Source organism: Acomys russatus, chromosome X, assembly GCF_903995435.1.
Source record: "Acomys russatus chromosome X, mAcoRus1.1, whole genome shotgun sequence".
NCBI lineage: Eukaryota > Metazoa > Chordata > Mammalia > Rodentia > Muridae > Acomys > Acomys russatus.
In genome coordinates this window covers 76,425,875-76,445,746 of record NC_067169.1, presented here as the reverse complement: position 1 = coordinate 76,445,746, position 19,872 = coordinate 76,425,875, and the positions used below count along the sequence as shown (strand labels likewise).

Sequence of the window (19,872 nt, the reverse complement as noted above, 5' to 3'; positions counted from 1 at the left end):
CACCAACTAGCATATTAGACAACTTTTCTAGGCCTTTGTTTCCTCACCTATAAAACGACAACAAAGAATAGTACCTGTCTCATGGACTGTATTATTTCCTGCCACAGAAGGAAAAAAAATCAACGTGTCCTGACATTATTATTACTAACTTCATATTAGATGAGACAGGGCGTTTCCTTTCTCTAGCCTCCCAGGCAGTAACTAGAGCTCTGCTCTCTTCTTAGCTTTGGGTTTTGAGGCTTAGTGGTTTGAGGTCATCACTTGTGGCTTTCAAGTCCAGGCTACCCATACAGTTTTGCCCTGCTGAGCTAGCAGGAAGGCAGCGAGGTTTGAGAGTCTACAATGAGCGTATGACTAAGCTCCTATTACTATCTCATTTTCCCTTTGAGATGAGATGAGATGAGATGAGAGAATTCCATGGTATTCTGGACAAGGATACCCCAAGTAGCAGTGCTAAAACTTGCTGCCCATCCATATAAAATAGGCACTGGATCTTTCAGCAAGCATGCATCACCCACATGTTTTCCAGGCAACACCATACTGAAGAGAACGAGTGAGTCTCAGAAATAGAGAGACAAAAAAGCAATGGTAGGTTCTGGGCCGAGTCCTTAAAGGACCATCTAATAAATCAAAAATTCATTTTCTAAGTCATTACTCCTTGACTCTAGACCCACAATGTGTATGAAGCAGGATAGAGGAGAGGATAGTGAGAGGAAAGAATGTAGAAAAACAAAGTGCTGTGGTAAGAATGCTGTCAGGGAAAGGAAAGAAAGCCTGCTGGAGATAAGGGAAATAGGTGGACTAAAGCACCAAGTAGCAACAGAAAGAGTTTAAAAAGAGCCAGGGAAATGAGCTCATCACTGACCCTTCTCCCATATCCACTCTCAAACTGATTCCTTTGCAGTGACATAAAGGTTTCCTTGTGTCAGCCCCCATACTCTTTTTGAGCCTATGACACACTCTCTCTCTCTCTCTCTCTCTCTCTCTCTCTCTCTCTCTCTCTCTCTCTCTCTCTCTCTCCTGCCCACCTCTTCCCCACTCTCAGACTGAAAAACTGGACTCACCGGAGGGAGCCATCCTTCTGGAAGCTGAGGCGAGAGCAGGAACATACATCTGCAGCCAGCACAAATGAAAACAGCATATGATCCAATTTCATTTTTTAAAAGTTTTTTTGCCCCTCCACCTCCAGCCATATCACCTAAATCCCGGTTCTTTTGACCTTTCCACATCTGTCAAATGGGGCTGTTCAGTGGGAGGGATTGAGTGCAGTACTTACCTTTTTTATTTTACTTTTTGTGGTCTCATTCTCTCTCCTCTTTCTCCTTGCTCTCTGCTCCTCTCATCAGTCTGGGAGAAAAACCCTTCTATTTTAACATTCCTAGAACCAGTGACTCCTGGTCTGTCAGGGCCTCCGGGATTCTGGTAACATTGCCCAGATGTTAGGATGTTTGCATCTGCCAAAAGTTGTCTTAAAGCTATATTATCCCCAAAGCTATAGTTGGTACTCCCCAAGAAAAGAGTTTTAGAGAGGTGGAGGGAAGAAACAAGAGGGTTAGAGGAGCTGGGGCTGTCTGCTGCAGAGTAAGGGAAGTGTGAAAGAAACTGGCCTCAAGCTCTGAGTGTAGTGATGAGTAACAAAGGACTTCCAGAGATGTGTTCTGAGAAACACTACATTTTATGACTCAGCATGACATCAGGGGTGAATGAAAAGGAATTTCACTGACTCCAGAGGAGGGACACATGTAGCTGACTTTAGCCTTTCCCTAGGGATTTTTCCCTATACTTCCTTCCTTCTCTCAAATCCACAATTGCTTTGTCACATGTACAACACGGGGTCAGACACACTTTGAAACCTTCCTGTTAATGACTTAACTTTTTTGTTTTGTTCTTTTAGAATTCCCCTCCCCCCCACAATACATCATGATCATGTTTTTCCCTTCCCTGATTCCTCCCATATCCTCCCCACTTTCCAACCCACCCAACTTCTTTTCCTCTCTCTCTGTGAAAAACAGATTACTTCTTTTGTCATAAGTTTCTGATTAGATTATGTTTACTAAAAAATCGTGTGTTTGTGTGTGTGTGTGTGTGTGTGTGTGTGTGTGTGTGTGTGTGTTGCAGGACTTCGAACCTGGGGCTTTTTGCATGGCACACGAGCACTCTACCACTGAAGCATACCCCTTCCTTATAAAGCAGTTGTCTGCAGGATCAAGAAGAATTTCCCACACTATAAATGGAAGGAAAGTATGCCTAGTGAGGCTTTTCTGGAAGGCTCTTTAAGTAAATCTAAATAATCTATGCGTGGCAAAGGGGTACCTAATGCTAAGCTGTTTTTTAGTGGTCTTGGATGGAGGACTATTCATTTCTTCACTGAGCAAACTTTCCTTTTGTCTGACAATGGCATTCATACATAGTATACACCACCTTATACCCTTTACCTACTCATAGTTAATTAACATTTCCATCTCTTGAAAAATCAATTCAGTTGGGTCTGGTGCTACAGATCTAAAATGCCAGCACTTGAGAGGCTAAAGCGGGGCAATTGTGAGTTCCTAATTAGATGCAAAGAAAATTTGAGGATAGCCAGGGATAGATAGGTTAGATTATGTCTCAGAAAAGTAAAATCAGTAATTTCTGTGAAATGATCTCTTTTGGATGGGACTTTGCTATTGTACTCAGGACTCAACAGCAGCAGTGGCTATGTGCAGAAGACCTGCATGAGAGTGGGCCATTGACTTCTCATCATGGATAGGGAAGTGGGTTGTTAGGTCCCATCCCTCCTCCCAAAGAGGTGGTTGGTTAATGTTTGCTGCGGGGAGGAAGGCATATTCTTCAGTGTTGCAGTCACTGGTAAGCTGCGCTCATTTGTAGACAACTGCCCATTCATGTTCATGCAGGCAACCACAGTTTAAATGTGCTGAGTCACAAAAAGACATGACAGTGTAGTGGGGACTTGTTGAGAACACAAAAGGATTTGGTGTAGGGGAGTAGGTGAGGTGATGGGGTGGGGAGATGATCAAATTCCATTCTTTACCTTTAAAACACTTAGTTTTCCTTTGCGAGAATTTCATAGGAGAGCTGTTTTTACATCATTTCCACTTCTCCTTTCCCTCTCATGAACTCCTTTCATCCCCTCACAACTCCCTCTCAAATTCGTAACTTCTCATCCAATGCTACATTCAGCCCTAAATATATGCACATAAGAGCAGCATTAAATAAGCTCTGTAGATTGCATGTAAATAATATATATGTGTAACAAAGTACATTTTTAGATATGTATAAAATTGTGAAAAATCATGTTTTTTGTTGTTTACTTTTTTTTTAATACAAGGCTTCTCTGTGTGGCCTTGGCTGTTCGAAAACTTGATTTAGAGACCAGGTTAGCCTTGACTCACAGATCTGCCTGCCTCTGTCTTCTGAGTGCTGGGATTCAAGGTGTGCTCTACCACATCTGGCTAAGAATCAGTATTCTTTCACAAAGAAAAAAAATCAGTAGTTGTAGATGAAAAAATTGCTCTCTGTGTATAAGTACATTGGTAACATCTTGATCATCAAGGAAAGAACTGGATCTGTAGTTGTACAAAGCTCAATAGTAAGCCTGAAATGTATTTCACTTCCAAACCACCAGTTACATTTATGTATTGACTATCTACCATGGCTTCAAAAGTGTGGCACAATATAAAACAGTAAACGCATAATTTTGCCTCATTATTTAATAAAAATTTCAAGTATCTACCATGAATGGGTAGTGGGCAGAAATGTGGATAAAACAGACAAAATCCCTGATACACTGATATTCATTTATAATTAGTTTGACAAATATATATTGAGATCTATTTTGTGCCACATATTGTTCTAGACACTTGAACAACTTTAGTGAAAAAAAAATAGAAAGCAATCACATCAAACGAAAAAATGTGTTCAGGGAATCTTTTTTTAATTAATTAATTAATTTATCCACTTTATATCCTGACCATAGCCTCCTTCCTTCTCTCCTCCTGGTTCCACCCTCCCTTCCTTTTTCCCCATCCCTGCTTCCTTATTGCCCAGAAAAGGGTCATATGGGATGTGTAAGGAATGTGTGATATGGAATGCAGCAAGGAGTATGTGTGTGCACGTGTGTGTGTTTTATCTTTTATTGCTTTCTTTCAGTTCCCAGAGAATTTTTGTGAGTTTAGGAGAGAAGGATGGATCAGACAATTAGAAAACAATACATTACCAAAAGCAATAAAGGACCAAAAACTATAGTGTAGTCTCTGTGGCGTCTACGAGGAGGCCAGAGAAATCAGGGAGGAAGTGGAGAGAATTAGCCTTTGGTCTATTCTCAGGCAGAGAAAATGACACAAACTAGGGTTCACTGTTAGGTGGGAGAGGGTTGGTGGGTAGAATGGTTCAAGGGATTCATAGTAAACAAAGTTGAATACAAAGGCCAGGGCTAGAAAATCCATAAAAAGTGGATATTCTCTCTCTCTCTTTCTCTCCCCCCCCCTCTCTCTGAGGGTATAGGGATGTGGGGAATGCAAAATAATAATTTTAATATTGTTTGCTTCTTAAAATAGCTCCTTCACTAGCACTCATTCTGCCTCTGAATTGGCAAAGGGAACTGTCTGAGCTCCCAGGCATAACCTGACATGCTGTACTCTCTGTCCCTTTATAAGCAAGCCCACATCTGTCTTAGCTTAGTTTGGGGCGTTCATCTCATTACTCTTCATTTCACTGAGTTTTGGCCCCTTCCATTAACATTTTAATGGTTTTGCACACACAAAAATCCCTCCTTTTTTCTTCACCCACTGAAGACCATATCTCCAGAAAAGTTCCAGCTCAGCCAGCCAGAGGGAGTTTACTTTGCTTCCTTTTCCTCCCACATCCTAATCTGCATACATCTCAATTACTGCATACATATCACAGTTCTTGCCATTGTTCTTGACTTATGTCTGACTCCTAATAGACTGTGAGGGCCTAGTGGGCCAGGTTCTTATCTCCACTCTTCTTTATACTTCCAGAACCAAACAGAGAGCCTGGCACAGACTAGGATGAGGAAGTTCCAGAAGGCCTCATAAAAGTAAGGGCATATGTGAGAGGACAGCATTCCTGTGAAGGACAAGGATGAGTATTATGCCTCACTCAGCACAGCTGGGGTTAAACACACACACACACACACACACACACACACACACACACACACACACACACACCTGCAGCTCCTACTTTGTGCAGAAAATACTGTGCCAGATACTTTGGACTATACACTTAAATCAAACCCCTTTTGTTGTGTTTCGTTAAAAAGATGAGAATACAGATAAAATACATGCTAAATTTATTAAAGTCCAGGGTCATTTTCAACTTAAGAATATTAGTCTGGAGCCTCTAAATAGTCAATAAATGTTATACTCTTAAAATGTTAGATAAACTTACTTGAAATCTCAATAAGGCTCAAGGAGGTGCATATATGCATGGTAAACACTCACACATATAAAAGGTAAGTAAGTCTAAGAGTGGTGGCACATGCTATTGATCCCAGCACTCAAAAGGCAGAGGCAGACAGATCTCCATGAGTTTGAAGCCATTCTATTCTCCATAGTGGGCCATCCAGGGCTACATAGTGGACCCTGTCTCAATAAGTAACAACCAAATAGAAAAAACAGACATAGAACAGATAATTAAAGAAGAAATAGTGGGAACATGCAAGAGATAATAGGGAATAAAAAGATATAACCATTCAGGAAAGTAAGCTTTAACAATGTGTAAGTTGATCAACTGATAAAATTATAATGTATAAGATGCTATAACATCCAATATTAAATTTTAAGAAAATAACTGGGAGCTGCTTTTAAATTGTATTTCATAGACAATATATATTCTTTCCCATATATATATATATATGAAAGTAAAAATATGTTAGAAAAAGGATCAAAAACTCAAGTGACAGCACATGCTGGCAAGAATGTGAAGAAAAGGGAATGCTCCATTGCTGTGGGAGTGAAAACATGTACAACCACTTTGGAAATCAATCTGGCGCTTTCTCAGAAAATTGAGAATAGCTCTATCTCAAGACCAGGGTATACCACTGCTGGGCATATACCTGAAAGATGCTCCACCATACAACAAGGACATTTGCTCAACTATGTTCATAGCAGCCTTATTTATAATAGCCAGAAACTGAAAACAACCCAGATGTCCCTCCACCTAAGAATGGATAAAGAAACTGTGGTACATTTATACAATGGAATACTATTCAGCTATAAAAAGCAAAAAAATTCTTGAAATTTGCAGGCAAATGGATAGAACTAGAAATAATCATCCCAAGTGACGTAACCCAGACCCAGAAAGACACACATGGTATGTACTCACCTATCAGTGGATATTAGCCCAACATGGATGTCCTCTTAGAGACTCCACCCAGTGGGGCATTGGGACAGATGCTGGGACTCAATGCTGGACTTCTGGTGGAGCTCTGAGAGTGGTATGGAAGAGTTGGAGGGAAGGGAGGAGCCAGAGGGTTCAGAAGCCCTATAAAGAGACCATCAAGGCCTGTGGATCTGGACCCAAGGGGGCATGTACAAACTGCTGAACCAACCAAGAACAATGCATGCAGTAATCCTAGACCCCTTATTCATATCTAGCCAATGGACTGCATATTCTCCACAATTGTTGGGAGAATGGGGACTGCCTCTGACATGGACTCTGGTGCCCCTGATTTGATCACATCCCCTTGGTGGGGAGGCTTGGAGGCACACAGAGGAAGGGGATGCAGGCTATCTGATAAGACCTGATAAGCTGTGGTCATAGGGTAGGGGAGGAGATCCTTTCTGTCACAGGCCTAGGGGGTGGGGAATAGGGTAGAAGAGGGAGGGAGGGTGGGAATGGGAAGATATAAACTAGGAGATAACATTCAGGACGTAATCTGAATAAGTTATACATTAAAATTGAAAAATTAAAAAAGAAAAAGGATAAGGAAGTAAAAATGCTAAGGTTATTATGTGAATACAAGGTAAAATTTACTCTGACTTTTTCTGGTTTCAAAGACAGAATATGAATGCTTGAAGACATTATGTAGCAGCTCAAATTAATTCCCCTGTTTGTGACAGTGTAATACTGGGATGATTTAGACTGTATTTTATTTAACTTAAATAGCCAGTCCTTGAATAACTAATATGCTGTTACTTCTAGACCAGCCATGCACTGAGTGAGCCATGTGCTCAACAGGGATTGGCTGAAAACTAGATGAGGTCATCAATTAAGCATTATGCCCTATGTGCTCAGAGGGTTTAAAAGGAGGTGCAGTGGCCCTGTACCACAAGCTCTCCTGTAATTTTTGAACATGTAGGCAGCAGGATGTAGAGTAGGTGAGTAGACACTACAGTAAGCGACTAACGGTCTGGGCTAAGTGAATTATCTGAATTCTCAGAGTGTGGTCAGACTACAAGTACTAATCTTAGAGGGCTGGGATGTGGGAGGAGAACATTGTCACTGAGATGGGGTGAAGGTGGACTTTGAAAACAGGAAATAAGCTGTGATGTTCAAAGGTTGGCAGGGAATAGGGAACAAGCATTGTTTAGAAGATAATCTTGGCTTGGTGTGAAGTAGATGATTGATTAAATAAATAGAATGAACTGGCGACGAAGCTATAATATAAATATAGGTTTATTGGAAGCGACATGGGAGGGGGAAGGGAAGGGGGAGCGAGTGCGGGGGTGGGGGGGGGGGGAGGGAAGGAGAGAGGGTATGGAGGTGGGAAAAAAAGGGGCCCTGGAACCAAAATGCCTGGTTTATATAGTCAGTCTCTGGGAGAAGGGAAGCCCCACACCTAGGTAGAGGGCAGGCCATGCCAGCCACACCCTGCAGCAGGACCTAACAGTAGACTTGGTGTGAAGTAGATGATTGATTAAATAAATAGAATGAACTAATTGGCGACGAAGCTATAATATAAATATAGGTTTACTGAAAGCAACAGGGGAGGGGGACGGGAATGGGGAGCGAGTGTGGGGGTGGGGTGGGGTCTGGGAAGGGAAGGAGAGAGGGTTGGGAGGTGGGGAAAAGGGGGGCCCTGGAACCAAAATGTCTGGTTTATGTAGTCAGTCTCTGGGAGAGGGGAAGCCCCACCCCTAGGTAGAGGGCAGGCCATGCCATCCACATCCTCCAACAGGACTTAACAGTAGACTTGACATTGGTAAGGCAGTGGGGGTTGAGGGTTTAATAGAGGTTGGGGGTTGGGAATTGGGGATTGGGGATTGCGGTGCCACAAAAGAGATCTGACTGAAAAGCAAACTCTTGTTTCTGATGCTTCCATGCCTGATGTCTGCCAAAGAAAACCATTCAGCCCTAATCTTGAAACTTGCAGGAATTTGATAGGAAGGAGACAGAAATCCCTATTAAATGTTGAATGTAACACAAGTAGCAAAATATTTTCTTACATTTTTGGCATCAAGTATACTCTTGTCCAAAATGCAGAGAAAATAACAGATTGAACTAGAAAAAAGAAAAAGATTGGCTTCTCTGCCTCACCGCTCAGAGACAGTGCTACTCTCTGGGTGATTGGATTGAGGGAGCAAAGGCAAAAGCAAGGGGGAACTGGGGACAGCAGGCCCGCCCTTTTGGGGCTCTGCAGAGTACCTATTTGTGATTCAGTGTCTGAACGGCAACAGCCTTGGTTCTATCTGAGTCAAGATAGCTGTTTGTTTTTATATTAGTTATGTCTTATTTCAGAGACTGCCTCGAGTCTGATGACAGAAACTGAGTTATGCTCAGTTTAGTCTTAGGCAAGCTATTGCGCCTCTTTGAACCTTGTTTTCCATCTGTAACATGAGGAGAGTAGTCGATTTGAACTCATAACAGGAGTTTTGTGATGTAGGTAGGAGGGAGGAGGTATCAAGGGCTTAGCCACAGTGCTTGGTACATGGTGCTCAGAATTGCAGTCATTATTAATACTTTAAAGAGTAAATTTATCTTATGGCCTAGAGAATCATGTTAAATTCCTTTAGATTGTATTGGTTTGAGATCCAGACACAAGCCTACGTTTTAGCTAAACTGGACTTTTGGATTTGGTGGTATGGCAGGGGAAAAGCTGCTGAACCAAGGTAGAAGGCAGTTGTACAAGGTGTTGTGGCCATAGAAATGTTAATTTCCATGTTGGCTTTCGGTTTACTTTGGCACTGACTGTCCTTCAAACAAAGCAGTGTTGTGAGTGGCAGAGGAAGAGAGAGAAGGTAAGTCAACACATTCTTGGAAATAAGATCTGTCTTTTAGCTTTAGCAGTTTTGTTTTTGCTTCAGCCACAGCAATATTACTTTGCTCTCAGGCTTAGTGTGAAAATCCCTCCCAGGCCATGGAACAAATCTCAACTTCAGGGGAAACTTTCTGTTCAGGATGACAAGAAGTTAGCCAGACTTCTCTTGATGTTTGTTGTTTTCAATACAGGAATCCTCAGATAGGCTCAGTTAGCTTCAGAATGGAACTTTTCATATACTCACAGCCCATTTACCCCAGGAGCCCTACTGTAGCTACGGAAAGCATATTTTTAAAAGCTGATTGCTCCTGATAATTTTACTTCAAAGTATTTATAGGAGTGTGTTTTCTGCCTCCTCCCCCAACAGAGAGAGAGGGAGGGAGGAAGGGAGAGGGAGGGGGAAGGGAGGGAGGGAGGGAGGAGGGAAGGAGGGAAGGAAGGGAGGAGAGAAGGGAGGGAGGAGGGAAGGAGGGAGGAGGGAAGGAGAGAAGGGAGGGAGGGGAGAAGGGAGGGAGGAGGGAAGGAGGGAAGGAAGGGAGGAGGGAAGGAGGGAAGGAAAGGAGGAGGGAGGAGGAAGGGAGGGGGGAAGGGAGGGAGGAGGGAAGGAGGGAGGGAAGGGAGGAGGGAGGGAGGAGGGAGGAGGGGAGGAGGGGATGAGGGGGAGGGAGGAGAGATGGGAGGGAGGAGAGAAGGAGGGAAGGAAGGGAGGAGGGAGGGAGGGAGGGAGGAGAGAAGGAAGGGAGGGGGAAGGAGGGAAGGAAGGGAGGAAAGAAGGGAGAGAGGAGGGAAGGAGGGAAGGAAGGGAGGAGAGGAGGGAGGGAGGAGGGAAGGAGGAGGGGGGGGGGAAGGAGGGGAGGGGGGGAGGGAGGGAGAGGGGGGGAGGGGGGAGGGAAGGGAGGGAGGAGGGAAGGAGGGAAGGAAGGGAGGAGGGAGGGAGGGAGGGAGGAAGGAGAGAAGGGAGAGAGGAGGGAAGGAGGGAGGAGGGAAGGAGGGAGGAGGGAAGGAGGAGGGAAGGGAAGGAGGGGAGAAGGGAGGGAGGAGGGAAGGAGGGAAGGAAGGGAGGAGGGAAGGAGGGAAGGAAGGGAGGAGGGAAGGAGGGAAGGAAGGGAGGAGAGAAGGGAGGGAGGAGGGAAGGGAGGAGAGAAGGGAGGGAGGAGGGAAGAAGGGCAGGAAGGGAGGAGAGAAGGGAGGGAGGAGGGAAGGGAGGAGAGAAGGGAGGGAGGAGAGAAGGGAGGGAGGAGGGAAGGAGGGAAGGAAGGGAGGAGAGAAGGAGAGAAGGAAGGGAGGAAAGAAGGGAGGGAGGAGGGAAGGGAGGAGAGAAGGGAGGGAGGAGAGAAGAAGGGCAGGAAGGGAGGAGAGAAGGAGAGAAGGGGGAGGGAGGGAGGGAGGAGGAGAAGGGAGGGAGGAGAGAAGGGAGGGAGGAGGGAAGGAAGGGAGGAGGAGGAAGGAGGGAAGGAAGGAAGAGGAATGGGAGGGAGGAGGGAGGGAGGAGGAGAGGGAGGAGAGAAGGGAGGGAGGAGGGAAGAAGGGCAGGAAGGGAGGAGAGAAGGGAGGGAGGAGGGAAGGGAGGAGAGAAGGGAGGGAGGAGAGAAGGGAGGGAGGAGGGAAGGAGGGAGGAGGGAAGGAGGGAGGAGGGAAGGAAGGGAGGGGAAAGGAGCAAGGAGGGAAAGAAGGATGGGAGGGGAAGAAAGTGAGGAGGGAGGGAGGAGGGAAGGAAGGGAGGGGAAGGGAGGGTGGAGGAAAAGAAGAACAGGAGGGGAGGGGAAGGGAGGGAGGAGGGATGGAGAGAGAAGGAAGGAGGGGAGGGGAAGGAAGGGAGGAGGGAGAGAAAGAGAAGGGAGAGAAGGAGGGAGGGGAGAGGGAAGGAAGAGGGAAAGAGGGAGGAGAGAAGGAGGGGAGGGGAAGGAACTGAGGGAGAAAGGAGGAAGGGAGGAAGAAAAGAATGGAGGGGAAGGGGAAGGAATGGAGGGGGAAGAGAGGGAGAAGGGAGGGAGGAGGGAAAGAGGGGAGAGGAAGGAACTGAGGGGGAAAGAAGAGAGGGAGAGGGGAAGGAATGGAGGGGGAAAAGAGGGAGGGGGAGGGAGGGAGGAGGAGGGAGACTGGAAGGAGGGGGAATGGAAGGGGAAGGAAAGGGGGGAGAGGGAAGGGAGAGAGAGAGAAGGAAGGGAGGGAGAGGGAGAGAGGGAGACTGGAAGGAGGGGAAATGGAAGGGGAAAGGAGGGAGGGAGGGGGAAGGGAGAGAGAGGGAAGGAAGGGAGGGAGAGGAAGGGAGGGAGAGGGAGGGAGGGAGGGAAGGAGAGGAGGGTGGGATGGAAGAGGGAGGGAGGAGGGAAGGAGGAGGGGCAGAGGAGGGGAAGGAATGGAGGGGGAAGAAAGGGAGGGGAGGGAGGGAGGGAGAGGGGGAATGGAAGGAGTGGGAATGGAGGGAAGGGGAAGGAAGGGAGGGAGGGAGGGGGAGGGAGAGAAGGAGGGAGAGAGGGGAGAGAGAAGGAAGGGGAGGGAGAGAGAGAGAGAGAGAGAGAGAGAGAGAGAGAGAGAGAGAGAGAGAGAGAGAGAGAGAGAGAGAGAGAGAGAGAGATTCTTTAGTTTCCATACTTTTCTTTTTTTTTTTTTTTTTTTTTTTTTTTGGTATTGCATCTTTGTACTTTTGGAATAAAATGTAGTATAAAGCCTGGCAATGAAGTAACTCATTTTCCAAGTGTTTCCTTGACTACAGACTTCTGGTTGGATGTTATAGGAACTGGTCCTAGGTCAATATTTAAAGCACAGGAAAGCTCTGCATGGTGAAGCCAATGGAACTTTCCTGTCCTCTGTTTCTGTAGAAGCATATGTTTCAAGTAGAAATTTTTTTCAAGTAGAAAAATTTGGGCATTCATTTGTCTTCTGTGAATATATAATGGCCATTAAGTCTGTATTGAGTATGCATTAGATTGGTTAGGGACTGGTATTGCCTTCTATCCCTGGAGCAATGTCACATACTTAAGCATCTCAGCTCTCAAAGAGCTTGCATTTTATTTAAGAAACAAGACCTCAATATGTGTTCTGTGATGTAACAGAGATCAAAATGTTCATAACAGCTAATACCAAAGCAAATACCTACACACATGATTCAGCAGGAGAAAAGTAGCATATTTCATTCTCACATTTTAAATGTCTGTACTCCAAGGAGTGAGATAGCTGGGTCTTGAGGAAGCCCTATTCCCAGTTTTCTGAGAAAGCGCCAGATAGCTTTCCAAAGTGGCTGTACTAGTTTGCATTCCCACCAGCAATGAAGGACTGTTCCTCTCTCCCCACATCCTCGCCAACATGTGGTGTCATTTGAGGTTTTGATCTTAGCCATTCTGATAGGTGTAAGATGGAATCTCAGTGTTGTTTTGATTTGCATTTCTCTGATGACTAACGAGGACGAGCATTTCTTTAAGTGTTTCTTGGCCATTTGATATTCCTCTGCTGAGAATTCTCTGTTAAGTTCCAAGCCCCATTTTGCAATTGGGTTGTTTGGTTTTGTGGTGTTTAAGACCCAGCTATCCCACTCCTTGGAATATACCCAGAAAATGCCCTATCATACAACAGGGACATATGCTCAACCATGTTTATAGCTGCTTTATACATAATAGCCAGAACATGGAAACAGCCTAAGTGTCCCTCAGTAGAAGAATGGACTAAGAAACTGCGGTACATTTACACCATGGAATACTACTCAGCCATTAAAAACAAGGAATTCCCGAAATTTGTGGACAAATGGATTGATCTAGAAATTATTATAATGAGTTCACCCAGAAGCAAAAAGAGACAAATGGTATATACTCACTTATATCAAAACACTAGTCCAAGGGATACATACCATAAATGTCTGTACATCCAATTATAAAATTTCACTGCTATGTATCGCTGTATAGACAAAGGAACATTAAATTTGAGGGAATGGTGCTCATTTTAACTCAGATTTCCCAGAGATTACCATTTTTTAAATGAAGGAATTGGGAACATATATCAATTAATATATTGACATTGAGTCTTTTCACCCAATAATAGTTTCCTTTTTTTCCTTCCTTGATTTCTCTTCTCCATTTCTAGAACGAAACACTAAGGAATAAACTAATGCATCACAGTTAAATGAGAGACCAGGGTGCTTACATAACTTTAATTCATTTGTATTTATGTACATTTTATATAAGTATTATGAATCTGATTAAAGACAATATCTCTATCCTGTTGTTCCCATGAGAAGCAAAAAACAAACAAACAAACAAACAAACAAACAAAAAAACCGTATCCAAGTGGAGGCCAATCTGACTTTTGCTTTTATTCTTTTCTTTTAGGGCACTAGGGACCTGGGAGGCGGGACCTTCCATCACTGCGGGCAGTGATAGACAACTTAAGATGAAGTAAAAGAAGACTCAGGGGAGAGGGGTAGGTTAGAGGCAGGAAAGATTCCACAGGAGGAACAACAAAAAAGAAGCAACTTCTATATATAGTTTTCACCTTATATGTAGTTTTCAGTAACATTCAGCAGGGGGCGCTCCGAAATTGTCGTAACTTTCCGGACAGCTTCGTAGACTTGGCCCTCTAGAAAATCATATCGTGTTTCCGGCTCTTCTCAGTTGCAGAGACTCGTAAGTTTTCGGTAGTTTCCGGGGAAACTCGGGAACTCCCGTGCCTGACTGGCTCGAGCAGATCGCCTGGTGCGGAGGCGAAGGGTCTCGGGCTAGTCATGGCGTCCCCATCTCGGAGGCTGCAGACGAAACCAGTCATTACTTGTTTCAAAAGCGTTCTCTTGATCTACACTTTCATCTTTTGGGTGAGACACGGGAACGGCTGGGGAACCCAGGCTTAGGTGGTGGGTGTGACCCGGAGCAGAGAACCTCAGGTCTGGGAGTAGGGTGAGGTTTGGGCGGTTGTGAGTCGAGACCCCAGCACTGGCGACGAGTTGGCCTAGGCCTCAGTGCCGGGGTCCCTGAGATTGGAGCTGGGGTGGTCATCGTAATGTTGGCGCTGGGGTCTTGATGTGAGATACCTGGTTGAAGTGGGACCCAGATGTCTCAGGAGATCGAAGTTGGAGCAGCGGGAGATAAAGATTTTAAGGCCCTAGAGCACACAATGTGTCCCCGAACCTTTGGAGAGGAGAGGCTTGTCTCCTTCCCTTTGAGGGGTCTTTTGCATAATAGTGTCTCTCTTTTCATTGCTTCATAAGAGGGGAGTTTTTCACAGGTAAGTATGGTGTACCTCTATTCCTGCCAGCCTATCCTCGGATTTTCTTCTGTGCACTATACCTTTGTATCCTATATCCATCCCTAATTTTGGGATGATGGGGGATTCAAGAAGTTTCTGGAATCCAGAAATGCTTTTGACCCTCCCCTTTACAATATGGTTTTCTTTCTCACACTGGAGTAAATTCCTTGAGGAGATTTTGATCTCTAGACACGTATGCCGTGAGGTATATGTTTTACACAGTAAAGCAGATGAGTTTATGCAATTTTGAGACTCTGATGCCTTGTCCACAACCTTCCTTTATTTGCAGAACCCTTTCCTGCCTCTTCCACACCTGCCCCCACCCTGCAAATATCCTAGCCACCATGCTGTGGCAACCAGACTGCTAAGTTAATTCTCACTCGCATTGTGTCTTAGACACTTCCTGGCTTTGTGAGAGATGATTCAAGCTTGTATGGTACCTAATTGTTTCTTTCTCTGATTTCTCACATAGATCACTGGTGTTATCCTTCTTGCCGTTGGCATTTGGGGCAAGGTGAGCCTGGAAAATTATTTTTCCCTCTTAAATGAGAAGGCCACCAATGTGCCTTTTGTGCTCATTGGCACGGGCACTGTCATTATTCTCTTGGGCACCTTTGGTTGTTTTGCTACCTGTCGAGCCTCTGCATGGATGCTGAAACTGGTGAGTCCTTGATTTCTTTAGACTACTCTTGGCTTTCCCTAGAAAAGGCTTCCATGTTCTAGCCTTACCTCTTTGTTTCTCAGAACTGGCCATGGCTGTTTACACTTTTTCCTGTTCCTTATGAACAAAACAAAACAAAACAAAACAAAACAGAAAAAACTAACAGTTCCGCTGCCAGCCTCCATATTTAAATAGACATTTTGATAATGCTTCCTTTGATCTTTTCAATAAAATATGTTGAATTGATTGCTCAGAATTCCAGCCACCTCCCCCTTCTGTCATGTGTCTTATTTGTACTAATGAATTTTTTTTTTTAACAATTTTTACCCCACAGTATGCAATGTTTCTGACACTCATTTTTCTGGTCGAACTAGTTGCCGCCATCGTAGGATTTGTTTTCAGACACGAGGTAAGCCTGAATTAGACAATCATAATATGTTAAATTTTATCCTTTTATCTTAGATAAAGTAGCATAGTTCGGCAGCTTTCAATATTTTTAGAAAACACTTCAAGCTGTAATTCAAGCCAGACTTAACCTGCATCTGATAAGAGTGGCTTTCTAGTAGAAAATTTTACATACTTTTAATGTAATCACCATAATCATACTAGTCTCTAGACATAATTTGGTGTTTAATCACTTCTTAAAGTGGGGTTTTATAACTTTACTAACAGGAAAGGAAAATACAAAGTTCATAACAGGAAATTAATACCTTCCCGTAAGTCATATTTTGAAAGGATATAATTAATGCAAATCATCATTTAATATTCATATATTAAAATCAAGTAAACATGACACTGTTTAGAAGCCATTCATCAAGTAGGGAAGGTGTATTCAAGTGCCATTTGAACTGTTAGTGCGGATCAGTTCTATAGGCATCTGACTGGTATGTGAAGAGAGATTTAGGCTGAAGGGTGGAAGAGCGGCGCACAGCTGCCATTTGGCTAAGTACATGCTCTCATAGCACCTGGTAGGTATTATATTATATTATATTGTTTTTGCTCAATAGTCCTTTCAGCTAAACTATTTTACTTGGTAGAGAGTTGGACCATGGAAGTTAATTTACCACACATCAAAGATATAACCATTGGCCAGAAATGAGAATTTCTGATTTGATACAGGAACCCAAAGTATTTTCTAGAATATTTGTTGATTGGCATTTTATTTTTCGGATACAGATTAAGAACAGCTTTAAAAATAACTATGAAAACGCTTTGAAGGATTACAACGCTACAAGGGACTACAGAAGTGAAGCTGTAGACAAGATCCAAAGTACAGTAAGTGGTTAGAGCTGGTGCATATTGGCGAGGGAAACACTTGCCTTAAGGGATATAGTTAGGCTGCTGGGTGTTTCCCATTTGTATGGCAAAGTAGTGTGAGGTGATACCAACATAGCTCTCTGATATTCTTCTACCCATGTGTCCTTGTTCTCTTCCTTTTCACTTTCATCATGGACAAATACTGGTAGGGCCAACTATGACAGGGCCGTAAAGACAGTCTAAAACCTTTATGCTCATTGTTAGCATCAAGTGCCAGTCTCTTGAATCAATCAAGAAGGAAGATCACTGAGTATAGTGTGTATTGTTTTGAGCACATATTATAATAAAAGGTGATGATAGGCTAAATGTTTGCCTGCAAACAACAAACGCTTTTTACATTTTTTTTCTCAGTTGCATTGTTGCGGTGTCACCAATTATAGAGATTGGAAAGGTACTAATTATTACTCAGAAACAGGATTTCCGAAGAGTTGCTGTAAACTGGAGGGTTGTTCTCCACAGAGAGATGCAGATAAAGTCAACGAAGAGGTAAGGACCCTTTCAGGACTTTTTCTTTGATATCATATGATTTATTTAATGGAATAAAAAAAAAAACGGACTCAATTTTTACTCACAAGAATATACATAATCTGGAGTTTACGGAAGCCAATACTTCATTTCATACAAGTAGCAAGTGTCTTTCTATGGCATAATCCAAAAGGTGAAAGTAGCTGAGCCTGAGGGTGTATGGGCAGGCTAGATCTCAGTGGAATGAAAATCAAAGGCTCATAGTAGCTCAAGACAGGCTTCTGTGGACAGCTGAACGATCAAAGTGCTTATTACCATGAAGGCAAGCACAGCTCTCTTTGTGCTTATTGTCTTTTCCTCTGCCCTTAGGGTTGTTTCATAAAGGTAATGGCCATTATTGAGTCTGAAATGGGAGTCGTTGCTGGAATTTCTTTTGGAGTTGCTTGCTTCCAGGTAGGTTTTCTTTGTTCTTTGAGAAATGTCTTATTCCTGTAGGTATAGGAGACATTTTTTGTATTGTTTTCTGGCGTGGAACTTACTATGTAGGCCAGGCTGTCCTAGAACTCAAGAAGATCTAGCTGCCTCTGCTACTCCAGTGATGCCATTAAAGGCATGTGCCACCCACCACTCCCATTTGGGCTTCACTTTTCCAACGTGAAGGTTTTGCTCCATGGAACTGGGTAGTGAAGAGAATGTAAGAAAAGTCTTAATTTTCACAAAGCAGTCAATTAGCCATCGCAGCACGGGTTTTCTTATGGTGAAGTCATGGGACTTACTTTGCATGTGTATTTTTTTTGTTTGTAATTGACTCATTGTTCAGCTTTATTTATTTTTTCTTTAAGTGAAGAATTTCCTGAATCCTGTGTTTTATACAACTACAAATAACTGTATTTACCCAGGTGGTGGTGGCATGTGCCATTGATCTTAGCACTCAGAAGGCAAACTCAGGAAGATTTCTGAGTTCAAGGCTAGCCTGGTCTACTGAACAAGTTCCAGAAGAGGCAGGACTATACAAGAAAACCCTGTCTCAAAAAAAAAAAAAAATCCCATTGTCATAGCCGTGCTTTGAGTCTATAAAAGACTTAGAATTTAATCCTAGCAGTAAGCACATAGCATACATACACAGTGTGTGTGTGTGTGTGTGTGTGTGTGTGTGTGTGTGTGTATCTTGAACCAAGACCTTACAAATAGTATGCAAGCACTCTACCACTGAGCCGTGTCCCAGACTTGGTACAACTTTTCTGAAAGCGATTAGTTACCTGTGGGAAGACAATACTCTCATGACTGATCAAAATGTGACTTGATAGGAATCCTGTTTTTTCTTTGTGATCAGTCAAGGTTCTAAAACTTATTAGTCTTTCCTGGGCTACAACTGCCTGGTGGATTGTTTATAGAACATACAAGCCTCCATTTCATGTGTGCCTATTATTTTGTTATTTTATAAAATGAGTTTTTAATGAGTTGTGCCGATCACTGTAGCATGAAAAGTTTGGTACTGTGATTTGGAGTGAAATTTTAAAGTGTTTTTAAAAAAAAAATACCTTTAGCATTATTTAAGTAAGACTAATGCAAGGCTAGTCCTAATATATTTATAAAGTAGCATGTCTTACTATCTAAGTCCACACCAATGTAACGCCCATTAGTCTTTTTCGTTCTAATAGGCAAACTTTAAACTGCAGTGGTTCTAACTACATTTAAGTTAGTTCTCAGTAGCCCAAAAGGCTGTTGTATTGGACACCTCATGGACATCCAAGAAATTGCTTGTGCAAATTGGTTGGGGTGTTACTTGATAAGATGCTTATTGTAAAAAATATGTGTAATTTTCGTTTTGGTAGCTGAGGGTTTCTCTAAATCCCATGACACCTAAATTCTTCCTTAGTGTTGGTTGTGAAGTCCTGCGTCATGGTTGCTAGTAAAGCTTTTTAGAGTGTTTGAATGTGACCTAGGCACTGCAGAAGTAGCCAACATAATCATGTAGAAAAAACCCAAGCAAGGAAATTACCGGTGACATAAACGAGAATATAGGCATAGCCTGAGCTCTTCAATTTCTCCACATGAATTGTGTTTGTGTGTTTAGTTTTGTTCATATTTTCTCTTCAGCTAATTGGAATCTTTCTCGCCTACTGCCTCTCTCGTGCAATAACAAATAATCAATATGAGATAGTATAACCAGTATACATACATGGCCTTATTATTCTCCAACCTTAAGGTATGTTCATTTTCGTTCTTATGCTGTTCATATTGCTATGCACATATGAATTATGAATTAAGTTTCCCAAGATTTTCTCCTTGTTGGTGTTTAGGCACTTGTATCTGCAAGGCTGCCCTGAAACTATTCCTGTAGGTTATCTGTGCTTGCTTTTTCAAACATTGTGAAATAAAAGAACATTTCTGGATCTAACTGTTCACCTACACATGTCAACCTAAAGATCATAAGAGGTCTCTTTTTTCATGTATTTTGACTTAGAATGAAGAGAAATAGAGAGTCTAACCATGACCTTTTATTCATGAAGTGTTAAGGAAAATCCGTCCTGCTCTTAACTAATGTTGTTGGCATTTTCCCTAATTATTCAGTGCTTAATAGTGTAGCTCTCTTTGTAAAAAGATATTTTTGGTAGACTAGATTTCGGTGAATTAAATGTATGCCTTAAACCAGAAACCAAACGTGGAGGACAATTGTTGCTGGGTGAATTAATGTCTAGGGTGTCTGTCATATGTTAACTGGGGCATGGCCTGGGAGCACATGGGGAGGTCTTCATTAGTGGGAATAGACCAGAATGCAGGCAAATACAGGTGATGTAATGTAGGCACCACTAAACTAACCTTGTTTCTTTAATTTTTGGATACTAAGGTTACCCTTTGTGAGCTATAACATCGTTTGGCTGGACACTGATTTCTTCTGAGTCTGAAAGGCTGCACCAATAGTCTGATTCAATCAAGATATTTGCATACTGTGTTCTATGTCTACTTTATG

General features: G+C 43.1%; 1 protein-coding gene across 1 annotated transcript; it reads left to right on the top strand.

Annotated features, from left to right (window-relative positions):
- Positions 1 to 13,817: 13,817 nt before the first annotated feature.
- Tspan6 (tetraspanin 6) lies at positions 13,818 to 19,872 on the top strand. The gene is made up of 8 exons (XM_051141710.1): positions 13,818 to 14,024; positions 14,928 to 15,116; positions 15,451 to 15,525; positions 16,293 to 16,391; positions 16,785 to 16,919; positions 17,268 to 17,351; positions 18,999 to 19,107; positions 19,750 to 19,872. The coding sequence occupies exons 1-7, from the start codon at positions 13,938 to 13,940 to the stop codon at positions 19,065 to 19,067; spliced, it is 738 nt and encodes a 245-aa protein (XP_050997667.1). The 5' UTR covers positions 13,818 to 13,937; the 3' UTR covers positions 19,068 to 19,107; positions 19,750 to 19,872.